At 37.1% G+C, this 26913-nt stretch overlaps 1 protein-coding gene across 4 annotated transcripts in view; it reads right to left on the bottom strand.

Annotated features, from left to right (window-relative positions):
* CHEK1 (checkpoint kinase 1) overlaps positions 1–25975 on the bottom strand; it is a 30453-nt gene extending 4478 nt beyond the window's left edge. The window contains exons 1-11 of one of the 4 annotated variants that reach the window (XM_045555748.1): positions 25520–25975; positions 24681–24765; positions 23656–23879; positions 22346–22410; positions 22183–22252; positions 15191–15379; positions 13663–13767; positions 11480–11575; positions 6375–6483; positions 6019–6196; positions 5633–5761 (exon numbers count right to left, since the gene is read on the bottom strand). In XM_045555748.1, the coding sequence (XP_045411704.1) occupies positions 5633–5761; positions 6019–6196; positions 6375–6483; positions 11480–11575; positions 13663–13767; positions 15191–15379; positions 22183–22252; positions 22346–22410; positions 23656–23879; positions 24681–24745 (1230 nt within the window). In that variant the 5' untranslated portion in view covers positions 24746–24765; positions 25520–25975. Of the gene's footprint in view, positions 1–5632; positions 5762–6018; positions 6197–6374; positions 6484–11479; positions 11576–13662; positions 13768–15190; positions 15380–22182; positions 22253–22345; positions 22411–23655; positions 23880–24680; positions 24766–24885; positions 25085–25365; positions 25453–25519 lie in introns of those variants that run through there. The other 3 variants (XM_045555749.1, XM_045555747.1, XM_045555750.1) reach the window with 3 other exon arrangements.
* Positions 25976–26913: the final 938 nt, after the last annotated feature.

Raw genomic sequence — 26913 nt, 5'->3', positions numbered from 1 at the left:
GAACCCCTCTGCAAATACCAGGAGACTTTTTTGGTTCACTGAACTTAAGGAATTCTCTGTCCAATCATTAGCTGACCACCAAGCTAGCAGGACAGAAACTTTATGGCCAACTATGACAAGGAATATAGATTTTGAAAAATTATATAAGAAAAGTCACTAAAGAAAAAAAACATCAAGCAGCAACTCTAACCCTGGCAAGAGAAAATATGATTTCTAGAACTGTCACACAGTAATATTCAAAATGTCCAGTGGTTGTCAGACATTAGAGGCTAGGGAGGGAGAAACAGGCAGAGGATTTTTAGGGCAGTGAAACTATTCTATGTGATACTCCAATGATGGATACGATGTCATTAAAATTTGTCCAAACTCATAGAATATACAACACCAAGAGTGAACCACAGACTTGGGGCCAGGCATGGTGGCTCACACGTGTAATCCTAGCACTCTGGGAGGCCGAGGTGGGAGGATCACCTGAGCTCAGTTGTTCGAGATCACCCTGAGCAAGAGCGAGACCTCATCTCTACTAAAAATAGAAAAATTAGCTGGACGTAGTGGCGCGCACCTGTAGTCCTAGCTACTCGGGAGGCTGAGGCAGGAGGATCACTTAAGCCCAAGAGTTTGAGGTTGCTGTGAGCTAGGCTGATGCCATGGCACTCAGGGCAACAGAGCAAGACTCTACCTAAAAACCAAAACAAAACAAAAAAAAAACCCACACATGGACTTGGGGTAATAATGATATGTCAATGTAAGTTCATCAATTGTGACAAATGTCCCACTCTGGTGGGGGATAATGATAATGGCAAGAAGATGTATGCGTGGGTGGAAGGAGTACATGGGAAATCTGTACCTTCTGCTCAACTTTGCTGTGAATCTATTATAAAACTGGTCTAAAATGTAATTTTTTTTTAAAAAAAGAATGATCTCCAATCAATAACCAATAAGAGCAATTACTTGATAAAATAAAAAAGAAAAAGCTAAACTCACAAAGAAGAAAATAAGTTAGTTTTTTTAAAAAGATCAACAAAGTAACTAAACTTTAGCCAGACTGACCAAGAGAATAAGAAAACTCAAATTACTAAAATCAGGAATGAAAGTGAAGATGTTACTGCCAACCTTATAGAATTAAAAGGGATTATAAAAGAATGTTATGAATAACTACATGCCAACAAATTGGATGAACAAAAAGAAATGGATACACATATTACTAGAACTGACTCAAGAATAGAAAATCTAAATGCACCTATAACAAGACAAAGTCAGTAATCAAAATATTTCTAACCAAAAAAAACCCCACATGGCCCCATTCAACCAGATGTTTAAGGAAAAATTAACAATTAATCCTTCTTAAACTCTTCCAAAAGACAGGAGGAGAAAACACTTCCTAACTTATTCTATGAAACCAAAGCCAGACAAAGACATCACAAGAAAACTACAGATGAATATGCCTTATGAATATAAACATCAACAAATACCAGCAAATCAAATCCAGTAACACACCACTGAAAGGATTATACATATGATCAAGTGGGATTTATCTCAATAATGCAAGGTTGTTCAAAATATTAAAATCATTTACTGTACTATACCATATTAATAATAATAATAAAGGGGAAAAACACAAGATCATCTAGATACAGAAAAAGCATTTGACAAAATTGAATACCCACTCATGATAAAAACACTCAACAAACTAGGAATACCTTCCTCTACCTGATAAAGGGCATCTATGACAAACCCACGGCTACTATCGTTACTAATGCTGAAAGACTCAAACCTTTTCCCTAAGATCAGGAATAAGACAAAGATGTCCACTCTCACCATGTTTGTTAAACATAACCAGGGAAGTCCTAAGCAGGGAAATTAAACAATAAAAAAAAAAATTAAAAGACATCCAGATTGAAAAAAAAACTATTTACTGTATCTCTATTAGCAAATAACATGATCTTATATATAGAAAACCCTAAAAAAATCTGCAAAAAAACTACTAAAGCTGACAAATGTGTTCAGCAAATTTGCAGGATCCAAGATAAATATATAAAATTCAGTTGCATATAAACTAGCAATGAACAATTTGAAAATGAAATTTGAAAACAATTCCACTTACACTAAAATCAAAAAGAATAAACACAGGATTAAATTTAACCAAGAAAGTGCAAGACCTGAACACTGAAAACTACAAAATATTCTTGAAAGAATTTAAAGACAACTTAACTTTAAAATATAGGAAGAGACCCCATGTTATGGGATTGGAAGGGCTAATATTATAGGTTGACCATCCTCAATCCAAAAATCTGAAATCCAAAATGTTCCAAAATCTAAAATTTTCTGAGGATCAACATAATCTAAAACTCTGAACACCAACACGATGCCACAAGTAGAAAATTCCACATCCAACTTTGCTTTCTAATAGTTCAATGTACACAAACTTTGTTTCATGCACAAAATTAAAAATATTGTATAATTACCTTCCGGCTATGTATATAAGGTATACATGAAACATAAATGAACTTCACGTTTAGACTTGGATCTCATCCCCAATATATCTCATTTTATATGTACACAAATATTCCAAAATCTACATTTCTAGGCTTAACATAAAAAAAAAAATTCCAAAATCCAAAAAAGTCCAAACTCCTAAAACACTTCTGGTTCCAAGTATTTCAGATACAGAATACTCAACCTGTATTAAAATGGAAATACTCCCCAAATTAATCTACAGATTCAATGAAATCCCTATTGAAATTAAAATTTCTTATTTGCAGAAATGTATAAGATGGTCCCAAAATTCAGATATAAATGCAAAGGACCACAAATAACCAAAGCAATCTTGGAGGAAAAAAAAAAAAAAACAACAAAGCCAAACTTGAAGGTCTCACACTTTCCAGTTTAAAAACTTAGCACAAACCTATAGAAATCAAAATAGTATGGTAGTGGCATAAGCATGGACATATATATTAATGGAATAAAATTGACAGTGCAGAAATAAACCTGTACATCTATGACCAATTTATTTTCAACAAGGTGTCAAGACTTTCCGGTGGGAAATATTGTCTTTTCAACAAATGGTGCTGGAAAAACTGGATATCCATATGCAAAAGGTTGGATTTGAACCCCTACCTCTGACCACACACAAATTTTTTTTTGAGATGGAGGTTTCCCTATGTTGCCAAGGCTAGTTTCAAACTCCTGGGGCTCAAGTGATCCTCCTGCATCAGCCTCCTGAGTAGCTAGAATTACAAGCATGTGCCACTGAGCCTGGCTACAAATATTAACTCAAAATGGATCAAAGAACTAAATGTAAGGGCTAAATCTATTATGTTAGACGGAAACATTAAGTATAAATCTTCATGATCTTGTATGAGCTGTTTCTTAAATTTGACACCAAAAGCACAAGAAAAAAGTAAATTAGAATTCATCAAAATTAAAAACATTTGTACATCAAAGGACACTAACAAGAAAGCAAAAGAATGGACGAATTTTCCCCCACAAAATAGGAGAAAATATTTGCAAATCAGGTATCTGGCAAGGTTCTAGTGCTCATAAGGTATAAAGAACTCTTACAGCTCAACAATAAGAAAAACAAACCAGTTAAAATATGAACAAAGGATTTGAATAGGTATGTTTGTAAAGAAATAGCCAGTAAGCACATGAAAACATGCTCTACACCATTAGTGATTAGGGAAATGCAAATCAAAACAAAATGAGATAATACCTCACACACACTAGGGTGGCTATAATTAAAAAGGCAGACAATTGGCAAGGATGTAGAGAAATTGGAACCCTTAACATTTCTGGTGGGAATATAAATGGTGCGGGAGTTTTGGAAAAACACTTGGCAGTTTCTCAAAAAGTTAAACATAGAGTTAACATATGCCCTAGCAATTCCACTTCTACATATATATCTAAGAAATTGAAAACATATGGTCAAACAAAAACTTGTACAAGAATGTTCATAGTAGGATTATTCATAATAGCCAAAATGCAGAAACAACTCAAATGTACAAAAGATGAATGGATATATCCATGTAATGGAATATTATTCAGCCCCAAAAAGGAATAATGTACTGATACATGCTACAACATGGATGAACCTTGAAAACATTATGCTAAGTGAAAGCAGACACAAAGGACCACATATTGTATGATTCCATTTATACAAAATGTCCAAAAAAGGCAATCCATAGAGACAGAAAGTAAATTGGTGGTTGCCAGGGTATGAGAGAGGAAAGAATGAGGAATGACCGCAAGGTAGTAGAGGTTTTTTTCTGTAGTGATGCAATCTTGTGGATTCAGACAAGGGTGATGGTTGTACAATTTCGTGAATATACTAAAAACCAGTGAATGAACTGTACACTTTAAAATGGTTAAAGTTATGAGAATTTTATCTCTATAAATATACCTTTAAAAAGTGAATCACCTTCACATGGTAGTAATATTCTCCAGGGATTAGGGAGTTGGAGGGGTAAACTCACAACTAATAGACATGGTGTGCATTGTAGAGGGGAAGGGCAAGCCTCTAAACCTCACTTGGGTGAGACAAAGACATAAAATGTAACCAAAATGTTTGTACCCTCATAATATCTTGAAATAAATTTAAAAAAAAAAGAGTGAATCAGCTGTAAGAGTGAGAGGGAAATCAGGCTGGCCTCAGATTTCTACACAGTAACATTTCCCCTTAACTTTTGGGGGGGTGGGGGGAGGGGAATCTAATCTTCCCGAATCATCCCAACTTTTAATTTTAAAAACTCACGAATCAAAAGAAAAACTGAAAGAAGAGTACAATTCATTCACCTTATCTACCTAGATATGTGTGTTTACTTGTCTTTATGTAGTCATTTGCCCTTTTTAAAGTTTTTAAACTAAGTTACAGACATCACTACACTCCAACGTGTTTCTCCAACAAACAAGGACATTTTCCTACAAACCACAATATTACCATCACACCCAAGAAATTTGACACTGATACAAAAACATTATCTAATATACAGCCCATATTCAAATCTCCCCAATTGTTCCAATAACATCCTTTGTAATTTTTTTTAAATCCATGATCTAGTGAAAGATCATGCATTGAATGTAGTTGTCAGGCCTCTTTAGTCTCCTTCAATACAGAATAGTCTCCTATTTAACTTTCAGGATGTTAACATTTTTTTTTTTGAAAAGCCTTAAAGACAGATTAGAACATCAATCTTATAACTATAACATCATAATATAAACAACAAAAATTAGTAGGTGGAATCAGGGGAGATGGGAGGAAGTGTGGGATTGCTAATATATTCCTCTTTCATAGAAGGAAGTCAATCGTTACTATTTACAATTTAAGCGTATATAGTTTTTGAAAAAATAATGGCTCTAGCTGCTTAATATTTTTGATAACCTTAGAGAGATCTTTATATAGTTTTTAAGAAAATAATGGCTCTAACTGCTTAATATTTTTAATAACCTTACAGAGGTCTTTTAAGAAATATTTCTTAATGTAAAGAACATTTTAAATGCCTTAAATTTAAATAGTTTCTTTTTCAAATTAAACCAATTACTTTGTATTTTTGAAACATACTGATAATGATAGTTTTTACTCAAATACTTAAATTTTTCTTGAGGAAAAGATATAATGAAAATTAATGACAAATACCTGATTCATACAACTCTTCCATTGATAGCCCAACTTCTCACAAGTCTCTTTCAGGCATTGATAAGATTTGTCTGCATCCAATTTGGTAAAGAATCGTGTCATTCTCTTGACCAAGCGTTGCCAGGGATTCTCCATGTCAAACAAAAAAAACTGAATAAATCCATTATGACTGAAGGCAGTCATATCATAGCTATTTAGTCTGAAAATTCTTTTCTATGACTTGGAATTCTTTTGCATAAAGGGCTCCTCTAATTCTTTCTTCCTTGTCCAAAAAATATGTACAATTTAAAAGTTATATATCTAAGATTAACATGTTAAAAAAAGGCTTCGAAACAATAAAAAATAAAGGGCTGCTATTGTTTATATGAAAAATTAAATTCCCTTACCTGTGAGGATCCTGGGGTGCCAAGTAACTGACTATTCAGAAGCATATGATCAGGACATGTGGGTTGGGAAAAACTGATTCCTTGCACCAGTTTATCAATGTATGAGGGACTGGTATCCCATAAGGACAGACTTGTCCGTGGTTCTGGCTGGGAACTGGAGTACTTCACATTTTCTTCACTGAAGCATTAAGACAAAGAAGAAAATATGTCTTTAAACAAAATCCATCAGGCCTTTCTTATATCATACAACCATTCTCACATTGACAAAATTATGTTCATTATTAAGAAAAAATATATATGTGGATCATTTTTTCATGTGGGATATTACATTCAACAATGACTTTTATTAGTCTTACCTAGAAGCACTGTTTACTGGAGAGAAGTCCAAATTGGATTGAATGTGCTTAGAGAATCCACTGGGAGACTCTGACACACCACCTGAAGTGACACGGGGCCTCTTTGCCCCTAAAAAAGAAAGCAAATACAAATGCTTTCAAGTCTTCTATGTAGATATTTTTTAATTAACCCAACTGGCAACTTGAAGAAGTAAAAACGTATCTAAATCCTTTAATTTAACCCAAAATACTTATAAGACAAATAGTGACTCTTCTTGTATAATTTTATAAGAAATATGGTCAAGTTATAAACTACCTAACACTCATTTGTCAAATTAGGTATTTCACAAATTGTGACCTGTAAACATGTTCCAAGTGTGGGGTATCATGCTAAGGCCACGGTTTTAATGGCACCTTCTATGGTTAACAGCACAATGTTCTATGAAGACAGACCTGGCTCAAGGACCAGAAGTTTTCAAACTAAAAAATAATTAATGATAATGGCAATAAACATTATGAATCTGCTCTATCCAACCTTCTTTGCCCTCCCAGAAAAGCTTTACCAAGAATAATAACCATATGGAAAATGCCATTATAAATTCACGCTTACAATCCTCAGCTGCACGCTCAACACTGCCAAACAATCCTATTTGTTTCTCTGGTCAGTTTCCTCTCTCTTTCTTCACAAGGATTACCCCAAAACTTCTACACTTTTCTGAAATTCCCAAGACTACCCTTCATTACCTCATTACTTAGCATATAATACCATCTCTGATTTCACAGAGAAAATAAAGCCATTAGACAGACACTACATCAACTTGTCACTACCAAATCTGCTAGTTTACTTGCATTTGTACCCATCCTTTCTTCCCTTCCATCCTCCTATCAAATGTTCACCTCTCTACTTGTGCTATGGAGCTCATACTCCTCCCTCCTTAGGGATCTTGATGCTCTGTTAACTCATTCCCTTTCTCTTAGACTCTCAGCCTCTTCCTTTTCTACTAGATCTGTCCTGAAACGTGCTTAAGTTTAGCCAACCTTTTTATTTACTATTCCACGCATTCAAATATTTTTTTATTAGGTCTACTATGTGTGAGGCATTATTCTAGGTATTAAGCAGGGAACAAGGCCGGGCGCGGTGGCTCACGCCTGTAATCCTAGCCCTCTGGGAGGCCGAGGCGGGTGGATCGCTCGAGGTCAGGAGTTCGAGACCAGCCTGAGCGAGACCCCGTCTCTACTAAAAAAAAAAATAGAAATAAACTATCTGGACAACTAAAAATATATATAGAAAAAATTAGCCGGGCATGGTGGCACATGCCTGTAGTCCCAGCTACTCGGGAGGCTGAGGCAGTAGGATTGCTTAAGCCCAGGAGTTTGAGGTTGCTGTGAGCGAGGCTGACGCCACGGCACTCACTCTAGCCTGGGCAACAAAGTGACACTCTGTCTCAAAAAAAAAAAAAAAAAAAAAAGCAGGGAACAAAATCAACAGAAACCTTTGACCTCTTAAATTCTACATTCCACTGAGGAGAGACAAAATAAAGTATAAGAAGTCAAAGTTCAAGTAAAGTTAAAATTCAACAAGTTAAATGGTAATAAGTACAATGGAGGAAAATAAAGTGAAGAAATGTGTTGGGGTGGAAGAGGGGGTATAGTTATAAACAGGATGGGCCCGGAAAGGCTTATTGATAAGATGACATAAAAGCCAATACCCACAGAAAGTTAGAGGATAAAGCATGTGAATAAGTCAGACAAGAAAAAACACTTCCAGGCATAAGGAAGTCATGACAAAAACAATGAGGTAAAAATGTCCCTGGAGTATTGGGTAGACAATGCAGAGACCAATATAGCTATGACCAAAGGAGAGAAAAGCAGAATTAAGGTCTGAGAGACGATGAAAGGGACAAATTATGAAAGACCTCACAGGCCATGAACTGATTTTAGTTTACACTCTGAGTAAGAAGTAAAGCATTGGAGAGTTGAACAGAACAGTGACATATTCTAACTTACTTTTTAACCAGAACACTGGCAAGATACCATGGTAGTTTAGACTGATAGGGCAGCAGTGGAGGTGATAAAAGGTGAACAGACTTTGGAATGTTTAAAGACAGAGGTTAACAGAATTTCCTGGCATACTGAATGTGAGGTGAAAGAGAAAGAGAGGAATAAAGGATGACTCCAGGTTTCTGATCTGCATAACAAGGAGGCAGTGGCCAAGATAGAAAAGATTATGCAAGGAGTAGGTCTCAAGGAGAAAGATCAGTAACTCAGTTTGGGACACATCAAGTTCGAGATGCCTCCTAACATTCAAGTGATATTTGAGAAGGCAATTAGACACATAAGTTAGGCATTCAGAGGAAAAGTCCAGGTTGATATAAAGGTGATAAGTCATGAACATATAGATTTATTTAAAGGTTGAGACTGAATAAGATTACTAATGGAATGTGGATTAAGAAAATAAAGGACGGGCCGGGTGCGGTGGCTCACATCTATAATCCTAGCACTTTGCAAGGTAGAGGCAGGAAGATCGCTTGAGGCCAAGAGTTTGAGACCAGCTTGGGCAACATAGGGAGCCCCCATCTCTAAAAATAAAAAAAAAATTAGCTGAGTATGATGGTGTGTGCCCACTTGATATTGGTAATACTGAATTTAAAATGAACATTGTTGGGTATTTTTCTCCAGCTACAATCACCTGTGCAGGTACAAGTGTGGAGTAGGTAGAAAACTGGATTAAACTTAGGTTGGATTTTGGGCAAGGAAGTTGAAGATGATGAATGGAAATTTATGATTTAAGAAAGGTAAAAAGGGAAATGAGGACCTAGGGAGGGGGCAAGTAAGAGACAGTGAAAAGGTAGAATTAATAGATTGCAAGTCTAGGTAGAGTCAAAGAATTGTTGAAGTCAGGGTAATCGAGGGAGCAAAACAGAAAAAATTACACTGGTGATCAGAGAATGTTTGAAGATAAGATCATAGAGGAGAGAAGGTCAAAGAATGGTGACTCAGGATATTGGAAGGATCATCCAAAGAAACATTTAAATCATCAAGAACCATAACAAAAATTACATTAAGAGTCATGTTGGAGGCTGGGCGCGGTGAGGCGTGTGAATTGTTTGAGCTCAGGAGTTCGAGATCAGCCTGAGCAAGAACAAGACCCCGTCTCTACTAAAAATAGAAGGAAATTATATGGACAACTAAAAATACACAGAAAAAATTAGCCGGGCGTGATGGTGCATGCCTGTAAACCCACCTACTCCGTAGGCTGAGGTAGAAGGATGGCTTGAGCCCACAAGTTTGACGTTGCTGTGAGCTAGGCTGACACCACAGCACTCTACCCTGGGCAACAGAGTGAGACTCTGTCTCAAAAAAAAAAAGTCATGTTGGAGAGAGTGAAAGTATGGCAGAAATTTTAATTTGGGGGTCAGAAGTTAGAAGGGGGAGGAATACAGGAAGAAGGGACAAAGTGACAATGAAGAACAAGAAAGACATATGCCCCACTTCCAGATCCAAAGACATGAGAAAGAAAACACCCACCACTTCAGAGCAAGCAGTGTCCTCAGGGGAGAGTAGGACTTCAATTAGAACAAGTAGGTTAAAGAAACATTCAGAGAGGAATTAAAGAAGAATTCTTCATTCATCTATAGCTATTGCACCCCTTTCCCCCCATTCATAGCCAAACTTCTTGAATGAGTTGTCTATAATTATTCTTTCTGCATCCTTACCTCTTCTATGCTACAATCACCACGTTCTAGAATTTACTCCCAACACTTCACCAAAACTGCTCTGGCCAACATCATGAATAACTGCCTATTATGGAATTCAGTGGACAGATTTTAGGCTTCGTGTTATTACTCCACTTAACACTATCTACCATCGTCATGTATTTTCTTCTCTTAGCCTCAATTACTCCACATTCTTCAGATGTTCCTCCCACCTCGCTGGCTATTCTTTCTCTGTTTCCCTGGCTGCCATCCTCCACTTAAATATTAGCTTTCTTCAAGATTCCATATATTCAATTTCATCTACTACCATGGTTTAAATTACCAACTATTTGCAGGAAACACCAAAATTGACTTCTCAAGCCTAGTCTTGTCTCCTGAGCTACACTTAAATACACCACCACTGGACAATTTTTACTTAGCTCCTCAAATTCAACATGTTCCCAAATCAATTTCCCCCAAAATCTGTTTGTCCTCTTGAGTTGTCAGAACTAGAACCTAGAAGTCACCTTTGATTCTTTATTCCCCTTCATTTTCCACATACAAATAATCACCAGTGCTTTCAATTCTAGTTCTAAAATTTCTTTAGAATCATCTCTTTTCTCCAATCCCATTGCCATTAATCTGCTCTAAGCCTACATCTACACTACTGGCATAAAAAGCCTGCACCACTCTTAACCCTATCCTATCCATCAAAAACAATGAAAGCAGAAAACAGAAAGATCTTCCAAAATCAAATATATGATTCTATTATTTTCTTGCTTAAAATCGCTCAAGTTTCCCAATGGCCTTAAGTTAAAGCCCAAAATCCTTACAAGCCCAGTGACTTACAAGGTCCTCCCCTACAACCTGGCTGCTAGCTACCTCCGTGGCCTCATCTGAACCTTCTCTTTCTCTCCCACTTCTCCGTTCACCCATTTACTTGACAAATATTTACTAATTACTTATGATGCATCGTATCCTGTGTTAATCACTGGTGATACAATGATGAACAAGACAGACATGGTCCATGACATACTGATCTTCTTTCAAGTTCCTCAAATGTATCAGACCTTCTAAAATCTAAAATGAAAATCCAAATACTGCCTCCTCTACTCAGAATCAAATCTGCCACTCACCTTGCCTGGCTAGCTCCCCTTTAATTTTCAAATCTTAGATTTAATGTCATTTTCTCAGGAAGAAAATTCTTCCCTGTCCCTTAAAACTTGGTCAAACACTTAGCTATAGTACCCTGACTTTACCCTTTACAATTATTAATAAAATTATTTTTTATATTCCTATTTTTCCTACTAGACATTATAATCTCCACAAGGACAGAGATCATAGCTCTCCTGTGTTGTTTACTTGTGATTCTGACTTTGCAAGTACTTTTTCTTTCACAGAAAAAAAATTCTTGCATTTTACGGGTATTACCTTTCTTGAGCGGTTTGTTGTACCATCTATCTTTTTTGATGTCTGGGATGGTAATTCTTACTGATGGATTCTCAACTAGGATTTTATGCAGCAGAGCTGAAAACAAAACATTAAGAGAACATTTACAAAAGAGTCATGCAGACTAGAAAAACTTGTGGCTTGTGGTAGGGAACACATTCTCTATTGGCCTACTTATTTCTAAATATTATTTCTGGGGAAGAGAAAAAAATAAAGCTACTAAATTATTGCTTAAATTTCATGAAGTTGTTCTTTGCTGCTGTCTGTATCTTATAATATTCTTCCTACATCTGATTCTCAATTGTCTGCAAATAAGGAGAAAAAGAACAGGGTGAAAATGTTTCTCCCCGTGTGACATGAACTGAAAACACAGGGAAGCTTTTTATAAATAATATTGGGGGTAGAAAAGACTTTTCCAAACATGACAATGTAGTCAAAAACTACAAAGGATAAGATAATAGATTTGAAAAATATAAAACTTCTACATCTCAACGTAGTATAAACAAAATGGAAATTAATGACAAATTATAAAAAAATTCATAACAAATGGAAATATTTAAATATCGAACATTAATATGCTAGAAAACACTACACAGTGGTAAGAAAATCTTATCAAAAATTAACAAAACAGACAAAAAGCTAATAAATACATAAATAGTATACAACTTCATTGGTTTTATTTACACTAAAAATTAAAAACAGTATCGTTTATAGGCCTGTTAGGTTAAATTTTTTTAAAAAAATGTAAACCAGGCTGGGCACGGTGGCTCATGCCTGTAACCCTAGGACTCTGGGAGGCCGAGGTGGGTGGATTGTTTGAGCTCAGGAGTTCGAGACCAGCCTGAGCAAGAGCGAGACCTTGTCTCTACTAAAAAATAGAAAGAAATTATATGGACAACTAAAAATATATATAGAAAAATTAGCTGGGCATGGTGGCACATGCCTGTAGTCCCAGCTACTCAGGAGGCTGAGGCAAGAGGATTGCTTGAGCCCAGGAGTTTGAGGTTGCTGTGAGCTAGGCTGATGCCACAGCACTCTAGCCCGGGCAACAAAGTGAGACTCTGTTTCAAAAAAAAAAAGTAAACCAATGAAATAGTACAAACTTTCTGGAAATATGGCATATTTACAAAATATGCCATAACCATTAAAAACTACATATATCCTCAAACCTGTAATTTTGTTTCTGAGGCTTTAAATAGATAATTTAAGGATATATGCAAAGATTAAGTTACATGGATGCTGATCATCTCTCTTTTATAACAGTGAAAATTTAGGAAAAAATCTAAATCTCCAACAAAGTGAATTGGATGAGTATAGTAAGGCATATCCACATAGGAGAATACCATCCCAGCCTTTAAAAACAATGATGTAGACCTACAATTATAGTTATGGAACAATGTTCACAGAGCATTAAAACCAAAAAAACTGGTTATGAAATAGCTTATGTAGTATGATCCCATTTGTGTAAAAATATATATACTTTAACATATATTTATTATATATATAGTCATGTACTGCATAACAATGTTTCAGTCAACAACAGACCACATATAGTACAATGATCCCATAAGATTACAATACTGTATTTTTACTGCTTCTATGTTCAGATATGTTTTGATACACAAATACTTACCACTGTGTTACAGTATTGCTTACAGTATTCAGTGCAGTAACATCCTGTACAGGTTTGTAGCTTAGGAGCAATAGGCTATACCATATAGCCTAGGTATGTAGTAGGCTATATCACCTAGGTTTGTGTTAGTGCACTCTACGATGTTCATACAATGATGAAATCGCCTAACAATGCATTTCTTAGGATGTATCCCTGTCACTAAGTGACACATGACTGTACTTACAATAAAGTATAAAATTTTTCAAATTTTTATTTTTTCTTTTTTAAATAAAAGGCCATCCAGGTGCATAGATTCAAGTTGTCCTAAATATACATTCCCCAAAATATTTTTAAAAAGCTATTTCTGAATTCTGGGATTACAGGGTTATTTTTTCCTCCATTTTTATTTACATTTTCTAATCTATGTACAAGGATCATGGATTTTTTGTGATCATTTATAAGTTAAAAGGAAAAAAAAGAATGAAAAAATTCAAAGAGCACAAGATTTCATTATTCAAGAAATCAGTATTTTCAATCAAGATAGCACAGTTACCTAGAGGAGCAGAATCGATTTTTTTCCAAGGGTTGAGGTATGTTTTTTTTTCTTTCCAATCAGAATATTCCTGACAACTGTCACTGGGCTGGTCCCACGGCAATTCTAAAAGTAAAAAAAGTCCCAGTTTTCTAAGTGTTTATATCATTATAAGAATTTAAAAAAATTAATACAAATCCATGAAAAGTTGCCTACAAATTAATTCAGTATGGTTTTCAATCTAGTAATACCAACTCAGAAACTTCAGAGTCACTTGAAAGACAGATGAACCTACTTTTTTTTTTTAAAAAAAATAGTCTCTCACTCCATTGCTGGAGTACAGTGGCATCATCACAGCTCACTGCAACCTCAAACTCCTGGGCTCAAGAGATCCTCCTACCTCAGCCTCCTGAATAGCTGGGACTACAGGTGCACGCTACAGACGTCTGGATAATTTATCTATTTTTAGTAGAGGCGGCATCTGGCTCTTGCTCAGGCTGGACTTGAACTCCTCACCTCAATCCTCCCACCTGGGCCTTCCAGAGTGCTAAGGATTACAGGCGTGAGCCACTGCAAGTGGTCAATAAACCTCTTCTTGCCCTATTCTTTTTAAAAGTGTTTACATGAATCTTAAAGGAGATAGCTGTTGTGATTTTTCATTTAATAATCATACATACCTCATTTTAAAAAACCATTGGGGTTAAAAGTTCCAAGCTATTTATAAATAAATTACTCTTTGCAATGGACTAAATGTATGTGTTCCCCCAAAAGTCATAGTTGAAATTCTAACCTATAACGTAATGGTATTTGGAGGTGGGGCTTTTGAGAGGTGATAAGGCCACGAGAGTGGGAGCCTTCATAAACAGGATTAGTGCTCTTATAAAAAGATACTATAGGCCAGACTGCAGTGACCAATGCCTATAATCTCAGCACTTTAGGAGGCCAAGGTAGAAAGATCACGTGAGGCCAAGAGTTCAAGATAAGCCTGGGCAACATATTAATAGCAAGACTTCATCTCTCTAAAAAAAAAAAAAAATAGCCAGGTGTGGTGGCATGCACTTATAGTCCTAGCTACTCAGGAGTCCAAGGCAGGAGGATTGCTTGAACCCAGGACATTGAGGTTACAGTGAACTACGATAACACCACTGCACTCCAGCCTGGGTGAAAAAGTGAGACCCTGTCTCTAACAAAATAAATAATAAAGATTTTAAAATAATAATAAAAAGACACAGCAGAGCTCGCTTCTGCTCTCTCTGCTCTCCACCATGAGAAGACATAGGAAGATGGCCACTTGTGAATCAGGAAGAGGGCCCTTACCAACCACGCTGTCACCGTAATCTCAGACTTACAGCCTCCACTCAAAGTAAATTTCTATTACTCATAAGCCGCCCAGTCTATGACACTTTGTTATAGCAGCCCAAACTGATTAAGATGCTATTAAAATACTATTATATAAATATGGATTCTCTTGATTTATTTCATTTATTTTGGTATAACAAATCAGTCTTTTCATAGGACAGGTGTTTTATCATGATTAAATAGCTCTTACCTCCAGCCAACATTGCAGTAAGTACTATTCCACAGGACCAAACATCAACTGGTTCTGCATGAAATTCTTTTCTCTTCAGAAGTTCTGGAGCAACATAAGGTAAAGTACCACACATCTTGTTCAACAAACGCTCTCGATTATTATGTCGAAACACTGTCGCCAAGCCAAAGTCTGAGATTTTGAGATTATCTAAACCAAAAGAAAAAAGGATGGCACTGAATAAAAATGTTTTACAAGTAGATATAATTAAAGGAATTAAGTTTTATTGGAAAAAAATCACTGGTGTTACTTAAGGTTTATAAAAACTCTCTACCTTAAAATGACCAAAATAAAAGAGAAATTTGAAAAAAGAAAGAATAGGCCGGGTACAGTGTAATCACGCCTGTAATCCTAGCACTCAGGGAGGATTGCTTGAGCTCAAGAGTTTCAATCGTTTGAGCTCAGGAGTTCGAAAACAGCCTGAGCAAGAGCAAGACCCCGTCTCTACTAAAAATAGAAAGAAATTATATAGACAACTAAAAATATATACAGAAAAAATTAGCCAGGCATGGTGGTGCATGCCGGTAGTCCCAGCTACTCAGGAGGCTGAGGCAGGAGGATTGCTTGAGCCCAAAAGTTTGAGGTTGCTGTGAGCTAGGCTGATGCCACGGCACTCTAGCCCGGGCAACAGAGTGAGACTCTGTCTCAAAAAAAAAAAAAAAAAAAAAATAGAGTTTGAGACCAGTCTGAGCAAAAGTGAGATCCTGTCTTTACTAAAAATATAAAAATTAGCCAGCCATCATGGTGTGTGCCTGTAGTCCCAGCTACTCAGGAGGCTAAGGCAGACGGATTACTTGAACCCAGGAGTTTGAGGTTGCCATAAGCTAGGCTGACACCACAGCACTCTAGTCCGGGCAACGGAGTGAGACTCTGTCTCAAAAAAAAAAAAAAAAAAAGACGTCATCATCATCATCTATGCTAAAACTAGAAGAAAGCCTCATCTTGTCTATTAACTTAAGAAAAATATCTTCAACACACAAAATAGTTTAGACCAGATTAAAGAAAGATGCTGGAGTCAAAAAGGGGCCACTCTTCTGGAAAAGAGCACTCCAAACTTTGGCTGAAAGCAGAGCAAAGCCCTTCATAAGATAGTGTGGAGTGCAGGAAGGAGACATCAGTAATATACTGGGCACAACTTTCTCAGCAGCAAACAAACTCAGTTGGCAAGAAGAAAATATATGAAGACGCACCAAACTAAAGATCCACAAATTGCAAGAACTTCTTGTCAATGTGGCTAAGCTGAGAAAACAAGGAGGAACTGTACAAAAAAACCTGAAGAATGAACTTTCACCCTAACGTACCAGCTTCAACACACACAAACTGCAGGCAGGACTTTCAACTTCCCCTGCACTTTGTGAGTATCTGAGTGACCGGTACTGGGCTACCCAATGCTGGCAGCAGATAAATCAGTAAAGAAGATGGACAATAGAAAACTGTTGTGAAGGTTATGAAAATATAGAACATTAAAGGATTTTAGAGCAATGAGATCTAATCTGGTCTTAGGAGTTAGGGAAGGCCATCTACTATCAGAGATGTCAACTGGTAAAAATCTTTCCAGAAGGCAATCTGGCAAAAGATGCTAAATTTTGAAATATTCACTTTTTGAACTAACAATTCTCACTCCTAGGACCACATCCACAGAATAATCCCACAAATTCACAAACATAAAGATATTCATGGCGATATTATTTGAAAATAACTTAAATGTCCACCAATAAAGAAATGATTAAATCTTACATGCATACAATGAAGACTATGGAGGTAGTTGTAAAAAAAAAAAAGGTTTATCTGTATGCACAAACATCGAATAGAGTATAAGTGGGGGAAAAAAATCCTCGTGGCATAACAAATATTATAACATGACCCAGTTCTTATATTTGGCCTGTACACAAATTTATAGAACAGTCATCATTGTTCTATTTTTTTTTAAGTTAGAAACAAATGTCCCAAAGTAGGAAACTGATTCTTTAAAAAATCAAATACATTCACACAATATGATATGTAAACCACTGATGATGTTTAGCAGCATGAAACTTTGGAGGCAGCTACTGTGATTATCCTTTTAGTAGCTAAATATGATACAATTTGGACAAATCACTGAGATTAAGAGTTCCAAGTTACTTACAAATAATAATCACTTAAAATACTAAGCCATTATTAAAACACTCCTTCGATTTTGTTGTTTCATTATATCTACAGCATAATACTCAGGTTAGAGAACTGCACATAATAAACTCAAAATTTAGGAATATTGTTACCTCTGAGAAAAAGGGGGAGTACATTGGTGGAGGAATACATGGGAAGAGTTCAAATACTGGTAATGTTTTACAACTTTTTTAAAAAGACTATTACTAAATATTGAATAGAAACAAAAGAATATTTAATATACATGATATAAATAACAATAAACATCCACTCACTTTAAGAATTTTCTATTTCCTTTGAAATCCCCTGTAAATACTTCCTTGAATACATTCCCTCCCCCACCTTCTCAGAGGTAACCACCGTTCTGAATTGTTTTATTATGCCCTTATTATTTATTTATTTATTTAGGCTGGTCAAGTAAAGCAGTGGGAGTGGAGAAGGAACAAAGGAATCTGTAACGGGCTGTGATCAATTAATTAGTTGTAAACACCACTGCACTCAGACCAACCTATTTATTTATTTTTTAACATATTAACTGCCTTGTGAGTTGTTTAACTCAAGCTAGTTTTCAGCCCAGGGCCTCGTGAAGCATATGTAACTCATATCTCTTCACTGTGGAAGCCACAAGAACTATTTTTCAAGTTGCATATAACCCATGCACAGAAAATGATAAAAAATCATAAATTTTTCATTAAAGTAGAAAGGATCATTTTGTTTTTGATCCTATTTTTGTAATAAAACACCATGGCCCCAAGGAAAAAAATTTTTTTTCTAGTATGGCAGTCAATGTGTTAAAATCGAGATGGGGGTCTCACTAGGTTGCCCGGGCTAGTCTAAAACTCCTGGACTCAAGTCATCCTCCTACCTCAGCCTCCCAAGTGGCTGGGATTATAGGTGCATACCACTGCATGCCCGGCACCCTTGCTTTTCTGTGTGATATTTTTCCCCACATTTGTACCCCTGAACAATATATTTGGTTTTACATATTTTTGAACTTCATACAGAATCAGACCATATGAATTCTTTTGCAACTGTCCTTTTTGGCTCTACATCATTATATTCCTGAAATTCAGTCATGTTATTACTTGTAGATATAAATCATCCATTCCGTAACTTATCTGTTTTATTGTTGGTAGACATTTGGGCTGTTTCCCAAACTGTTTCCAGTTTTCTGCTATATTATAAACACCACCACTGACAGCATTCTTGTAAATGAATAATGTTTTATATTTTAAGCCAGATGAGTAGATAGACGTTTATCATAATCCATAATAGATATTTTATAAAAAGTTTGTATACCTGAATTTTTAAGTTTTAAATAAAATAAAGATTTTTATGCTACGTAAATATATTTAAAAGGATAAAAAATAAAATCCACATACACATTAAGTGCATATATCCTATGATCTAATTTACACCATAACTAGCACCATAACTAGACGAACTGATGAAATAACAGAGGATACTGAGACACAATTGTTGGAGAAAATTAGTGAGACATATTGGTACGCAATCCAGGCTGACGAGTCTACCAATGTTGACGACAAGGCAACAATGCTTGTGTTTGTGCGATGTATTTTTCAGGAGGATGTGCATGTGGATATGTTGTGTGCACTTTTGTTGGCAACCAATACCACCACAGCTATAGAACTATTCAAGTCTTTGAATGATTACATATCAGGAAAACTGAATTGGTCATTTTGTGTCAGTATATGTACGGACAGAGCAGCCGCCATGACTGGACAGCTTTCTGGTTTCACTACTCAGGTCAAGAAGGTTGCTTCTGAGTGAGAGTCTACACACTGTCATCCATAGAGAAATGCTGGCTAGCCGAAAAATGTCACCTAAACTAAACGTTTTGCAGGATGTGATTAAAATTATCAACCACATTAAAGTACATGCCTTTGGCTGGGCACGGTGGCTCACACCTGTAATCCTAGCCCTCTGGGAGGCTGAGGCGAGAGGATTGCTTGAGGTCAGGAGTTCAAGACCAGCCTGAGCAAGAGCGAGACCCCCATCTCTATATGTATTTAAAAAACAGATAAATAAATAAAGTACATGTCCTAAACTCACGTCTGTTCATGTAGCTCTGCGAGGAGATAGATGCAGAGCACATATCTTCTCTTATACACAGAAGTGAGATGGCTTTCTAAAGGTAGATCACTGGCCAGAGTTTTTGGGTTATGAGAGCTGTTCCAGAGATGTCTTTTAGAAAAACAGTCACTACTGGCAGCACATTTCAGTGACACAGAATGGGTCGCAAAACTTGCTTATTTGTGTGACATACTGAACCTCCTCAATGAGCTCAATCTGTCACTTCAGGGGAGAATGACAACTGTGTTCAAGTTGGCAGATAAAGTGGCTATATTCAAAAGCAAACTGGAATTATGGGGGTGACGAATGAACACTGGGATTTTTGACATGTTTCAAACATTAGCAGAGATTTTGAAAGAGACTAAGCCAGGGCCTTTTTTCTCCCAGCTGGTACCATGATCACCTATCTCAGCTTTCAAAAAAGTTTGAACATCACATCCTAACCACAAAAGATCCCCAAACTGGAAAGGAACAGAACCAAGACCCATTTTTGAATAAGCTAGGTGAATCGACTTTGTCCATGCTAGAAGAAAATCAACTGCTTAAGATCACAAACGATGGTGGCCTTAAAACTATGTTAACAACTTCAAATCTCTATACATTCTGGATTAAAGTCAAGACAGAATATCCTGAGATTGCCACAAAAGCACTGAAAAGCCTGCTTCCATTTCCAACATCCTGTCTTTGTGAAGCAGGGCTTTCTGCAGTGACAACAACCAAAAAGAGATTATGGAGAGGACTGGACATAAGCAACACACTTCAGGTATCACTGTCTCCCATTACCCCCAGATAGTTGCAAGAAAACAAGCTCAGAGCTCCCACTGATTCTGCATTATGGTGAGTTGTACAATTATTTCATTGTATATTACAATGTAATAATGACAGAAATAAAGTGCACAATAAATTTAATTTTCTTGAATCATCCTGAACCCCTCTACCTGGAAAAAATTGTCTTCCATGAAACTGGTCCCTGATACCAAAAATGTTGGGGACCGCTGCTTTCAAATATATATGCATATGTGTGTATCCTTTATCCTCACAACCCAAGCAGATTCTCTTATTATCCCCATTTTACAGACAAAGAAAATGAAGCAGAGAGAAAGCAACTTACCCAAGGCCACACACCTTGTATGTGGTGGCCTAGACCAAACCTAAGGTCAAATGACTCCAAAGCCAACACTAGGCTATAATGCCCCTCATATTTAGAGACATGTTCCTTCTCCAGAGGGTTTGTGTAGCTTGAAATGTGCATTTAATCAAAAAAAGGACTTGCTTCATAGATGAGGAAGAGGAGGAATTGGGTGTAACACCAAAGCTATTAGCATTCACAAAGTAATGGAAACAGCATGAAAAGGAGAAGCAAAAGGAATCCTCACAGTTTGCGCTGCACTCTCATTTCTCAGGATTCATCAACAAAGCATCTTATGGCTCCTTTTTTCCTCATATCTCAAATTTTATGAATATCTAAAATTTTGCTATGTGCCTTATGAAAAACTTGCAGAAGGCTAAATAACTGAACTTCAGGGTTGGACAAAATCTTGAAAGCACTTTGGTCCAACTAGCCAACCACTGTTTAAATATCCTTTACAATATCCCTAATATCATTATATAATCCAATGTTTGACACTAAGGTTATAACCATGCTAAATTCCAAAGCACTCTAATTCCATTTTTGGACAGATACATTACTGAGGGTTATCCTTGAACGAATACAAATTGATTTGATATAGTTTTCACCCACACGTTATGAAGAACCATATTTAACAATTAGCAAGTTTCCCCTGAGTTCCTTCAATTAGTCCTTATTTTGCATAGTTTATAGCCTTTTCATCATTCTGGTCATTCTATAAAAGGACTTCAGTGGGCTACATGCCTTTTACAGTGTGGATCCAGGAAACCCAGTATTTCTGGTGTAGCCTCCTGAGAGTAGTGCTGGACTGCTACCTTCCTCATTCTGGATAGTAGCAACTTAGTTTTCTACAACCACATGACGCAAGTGACTAACATTAAGTTTGCTGCCTACTAAATGTCTCTTTTAAACCATTTTGCTGCCAAGAACATGCCATTCAACTTCGCTTAGTTAGTTTTTTCAATCCAAATACTGGAGTTTTGATTTTTCCCTATTAGAAACAACTGTTAGATTTGACTCATCTCTTTGGTCTGCAAAATTCATTTATTCAACAAATATTTTTGAAGCCTACTATTTGTCAGGCACTATTCTAACACTAAGAATAGAGCATTAAACAAAACAGATAAAAACCACTGCCTCATACAGCTGACATTTTTCATCTTTTCTGATAGAGACTCTATAAGCTAAAGCTTTCACTATCCATCCTCTCAGTTTTATGAAATTCATAACATATAGCTAAACTTCTTACATCTTTATCTAAGTCATAAATAAAAAAGGGTGAACAGGACAAGACTGAAGTCTGGGGAATTCCAATAGAAACTTCTCTTTATGATCCATAAAAGAATTGTTTACATTTATTCTTAAAATTACTCATCTAGTGAGCTAGCCTTGCATCTAACTCAGACTTCTCTAACTTATCCACAACTGTATCATAAAACACTTGTGAAGTTCAAATATACTAAGTCTCCCAAATTTCCTTAACTTTTCACATTTGTCTTAAAATTTCAGTAATACAATACTTGATCCTGTCTTATATAGCTATGTTAAAATAATTTAGGTAGCAGTGACAAAATGCTAAACTTACCCCTTTCGTCCAACAGGAGATTTTCTGGTTTAATATCCCTGTGAGTTATTCCAATACCATGCAGATAAACCTAAGGGAGAGGCAAAGGAAACACACCAGAATTTGGCAATTTATTTCATTTGTACTAATTTTAAGTAATAAGAAAAGAGACAATTCTACCTACCACCCCTGCCATGAGTTGATGGAAGAACCTCTGGGCATCTTGTTCAGGCATGCCTATGTCTGGCTCTATAAAATTAATCATAAAAGTATATTGGATAATCAGGCATCAACCACATAGCTGCTTCATTTAAACATTTATGACTGTACTTTAGTAAACAGAATCAAATGCCAACAAGAGTCAGTAGTCCACTGACACATACAAGACTTAACTCACATATTCACATCTGTTAAATGGCAAAAATGAACATCACAGGAAAATTATAGAGAAATAACAAACTATCACCCAAATTAAGAATGTAATTCATGCCTTGAAAGCCCCTGTTTACTCTTCAGCTAACTCTGATTTATTTGCTATCCTTCAAATTCTCCCCTTTTTCTTCTAAACATTTTGCCAATATTTTTCCTATTCCTGAACTATAATTGCCAAAGAAGAATTCTGGACAAATCTAAGCCAATTTCACTAAGTATTTAACAGATTTAAACTTCACACACTCCACTGAAAGAGACAGTGAAAAAAAAAATTGATAAAACTTCATATAGTTACACAATACAAAGCCATGAATGCCTGTGAAATTCCTTCAGGAAACACGGTCTTATTAAGAAATGTTCTTTTATCTTTGTATATTTTGATCTCTCTCATTAACTCCTGATTTCTTTTACCCCTAATTCTCTCCTGATATTCATATCAGAAATTATAGCACCTGTAATCAGTTTTTAACTGTTAATACAATAACTTTAATAAATTTAGTCCCTGGGGTCTAGTGGTTAAATATAATAAATATAAATTTAGATCCACAGAATATTTTTATGTACTTCTCAGTGTTCTGTAATACCAATCCTTTGAATCTATATAGAACATTTAAGTAGCAAACACAGAATTTACTTAATACATATAAAGCAATCTGAGAAAATTCTCAATCATTTCATTTAAACAAATAAGGAAATAAAACATGCTACTATTTTGGATCTATAAACGTATACAATGATTTCACATCAATAGAATGTCTATAGAGAAAAAAATTGTATAGGTTCCTATTATATGAAACTACAGTTTATCATTCTTAAACTCTATAAAACAGCAATTCCAATCAAAATCACATATATAACTTGGGAAAAAAGTTTTTTTTCAGTAACTCTATATATGCTTTCATGTGTTAATACAAATTGCAAAAAGAAAAAAGACAATTTACTATAATTTCACTATCGCACAAGCAATTCTGAAAAGACAATGACCAAACAGCATATCAAAGATTAAAAACAAAAGTTTAAAAACTTGTTTGAAAGAATAATTATCTTGAATCTTTTCCATACCTATTCTGTCAAAAAGTTCTCCCCCACTACAGTACTCCAGAAATAGATACTGGATAGTGCCTTCTCTCCTATGACCATAGAATTTCACTACATTCTCATGATTTAGCATTTTATTGATACAGATCTCTTTTTTAATATTTTCTGGACAGTCTATGGCACGCTTCATATCTACAATCTTCACCGCAACTGCTTCTTCAGTTATTCTATTCACAGCAAGTTGAACTCTACAAAGGAAAAGGAAAAGCATTGTGACATTACAGACATTTGAATTCCATTTCTTTTAAAATTTCAAAAGAGTAAATATGACTCATCCAAAACTATTTTACCTTTATTACTTTCTGCACCAAGGAGAAACCAAGGAAATGGTTTCTGCCATGTTCTCAACAGATACTACTCCTTTCTAAAAGGTGAAGTACAATAGCTAACACTCCAAAGTCATTATGCTGTACACACAAAAGTCATTTAGTAAAGGCTTGATAAACTAAATTGGGGTAATAGCAATTCTAGGCCACATCACAAATATACATGTTCTACTCATGTCATTTTAACAGTATTACCTAACATTCATCCCATTCTATATATGCCTGTGGTAACTAACTGTCTAACACCTATCGATACTAATGTTGCCATCTTACAGATGAGGAAACAGAGGTACACAATGACATTAGGAAGCTTGCCTAAGATCACAAAATAATGGCCAGTGGGAGATACAGTGAGGATTTGAAACCAGGTCAGGTAGGCAGTGTCCAGAGTCTATTACCACTATGCTTAAACCACCTGAAAAGAAATGTGTGGGAAAGGAAACAATGACTTCACTATCTCTTCCAGCTCTTTACAAAGAAAATGTTAAAAAAAAAAAAAAAGAAGAAAAAAAATCGCATAACTTCAGTTGCCAAGAGTCTTGGATTTCAAACCCAGAAATCTATCCTCTAAGGCATCACTCTACTACAATTAACAACTCCAGAACCAGGAATATGTACTCAGAAACAGAAAACTAAAGCAAGCGTGAAGAGACTCAAACTCACTCTCCGTAGGCACCTTCTCCCAGGGTTTGCACCAAGTCCCAGTCTTCCACAAAAGGCACTGCCATGACTCCACTGAGCTCCGCGGCTATGAATGGCAGGAATCCAGAAAAGATGGAGGATGAGTGCAAGATCACCTGTAAAGCCAGTGAACCCTGCCACTTGCCATGACTCCCACTATACATAACAGCTCCTGGTTTCCCCTTACATCTCATCCATATTTATGGAGGTCTTTAAAGCACAAGCAAGCATTCAAAACTTAGGCATTTTCTTGTGTAAATCACAATCCCCATTCCCACGCACACCAAAGGCTGAAACTCTGCCTTCCTCAAGCCTCAGAGGAAATTAATAGTGTGGTGCAGTTGGGGGACAAATGGTTTCTCGGGAACGACTGGGGGAGGGGTGGGAGAGTGCGGGGCTGGGAGGGAGGGTCAGGGAGTACAGGCTGGTGGGGCACGGAAGAACGCGCCCGCTGCAGCGCCTCCTCCCCACTTGCTCCGTTCCGATTCCACCCCACCCTCATCGGTCCCAAAGGCCGGGAGGAGCCCGGGGCGGGGCCAAACTGCCCCCACGGCGGAAGGAAGGGCTGGGGACATAGGACGGCGCCCAAACTTTTCGGGTTCCCAGACAGCAGAGGAGTAGTGTAGCCGGTCCTGCTTTACAACAAGGACCTCCTGGTACCACATACCTCCACCCTCCGAAAACCGCCCCTCCGCTGGAGTCTCTTCGCCCTCCTTCGCTCGTCACTGCTAACTTCCTCTCACCGTGCCCTTCCTCACTAATCCAGACCCCGAACTCCTTCTCCAGAATCCTTTCCCACCCTACAAGCCGCCCTTCCTCACCGGGCTGTCCTTTGCCCGCCACCACAGGAATCCAAATGCAGCGCTTTTCCCGCCAAAACCTCCTGGCGTCACGCTGTCGCAAACGCGCGCGCCCTTGCCGTAAAGCAGGACCGCGCGCGTCCCCGGGTCCTGCAGCAGTAAAGATTGGCGGCTCCAGAACACCATCGTCGAGAGGTTGCTGCTCTCGCTCAGGGTTCGTTTGCAGTCCAGGGGACACCCGGGTGAAGAGATTTAAGAATTGTCGACCGCATAGGCTCGAATTGACATCTGGGCCCAAATGGGAAATGATATCCGGTGTGGGAAGCTCAGCTGGGTCGTGCTCGGGCGCTCCTGGGCGGAGCCGAAGGTTCTATCCCGAGTTAGCGCAGCACCGACCGCGCGCTGTGCACCCAGACCGTGCTGTCCGCTTTGCTCCTGGACGCTGCGGTCCTGAAAGGCTGCTCGGACACCTACGTAGTCCCACCAGCCCGTGACCTCTGAGCACCTGACGCCGCTGCCGGACAGGATTGTGAGGATTACAGTCAATAACGTGCTGCAGAGCGCTTTGTAAACTTTAGAGTGCTGTACCCATACTACCAGGGCCGAGAAATTAGCAACAGCTGTTGAGAAATTATCCTGTGGCGAATGAGAGGAACTTTGAAGTGGGAGCGAGGCATCAAAAATAGCCACACATTAAGTGTGAGAGGAGGGGTGCAGAGGAAGAAAGCAATTTTTTTGGCGCTTGAGGTAGTGTCAGGATAACCAATGTTGCCTTGTTTGTGAACAGGCTTCGAAACAATGCTTTAGTTCAGTCTAACCGTTTTAAAGGAAGACCCTCTCCCTCGCTTAGTTACACTTCTTAATGTGTAAGAAACAGGCAGGTAGAAGCCAGAACAAATTTCATATTGCAAATAAGAAGGTAGAGAAACTCATTTGAATGGGAAAGTAAATTCTGAGGAAAGGGACGTGAGAACAAAAGTTAGGAAAAACTAAAATCAGTATTCTTCCCGTAAACTAGACTGGGAACTCAAGGCAGAGGCAAGATCATCTCCATTCAATTCTCCAGTCCTTAAAACTGGGCCACATATACTCAGCATAACTAGGTATTGTAATACTAGTAACAGTAAAATATCCAAAAACACATGCATCTGTTTTAAAGAAGCAAAGTCAGGGACAAAAATCAAGAGCAAAACTCTTCAAACCCTATGTGTGAAGTTTTGAACCGTGACATCACAATTTAGGCTTCATGTAGTAAAAAACAAGTTTTTATCCTTTTGTCATTTATCCCCTTTTCTCTAGTTTCTTCACTGTTGAAAACAAGACTAAAAAAGAAAACAGGAGGACCAGCACAGTTCCTATGTGTCTTAATTAATATATCCTTTTAGCTTGAAAAAATAAGGTGTACAGATTCAGGC

The sequence above is a fragment of the Lemur catta genome, chromosome 7, assembly GCF_020740605.2.
Source record: "Lemur catta isolate mLemCat1 chromosome 7, mLemCat1.pri, whole genome shotgun sequence".
Lineage (NCBI taxonomy): Eukaryota > Metazoa > Chordata > Mammalia > Primates > Lemuridae > Lemur > Lemur catta.
This window is presented reverse-complemented; position numbering and strand designations above follow the sequence as displayed.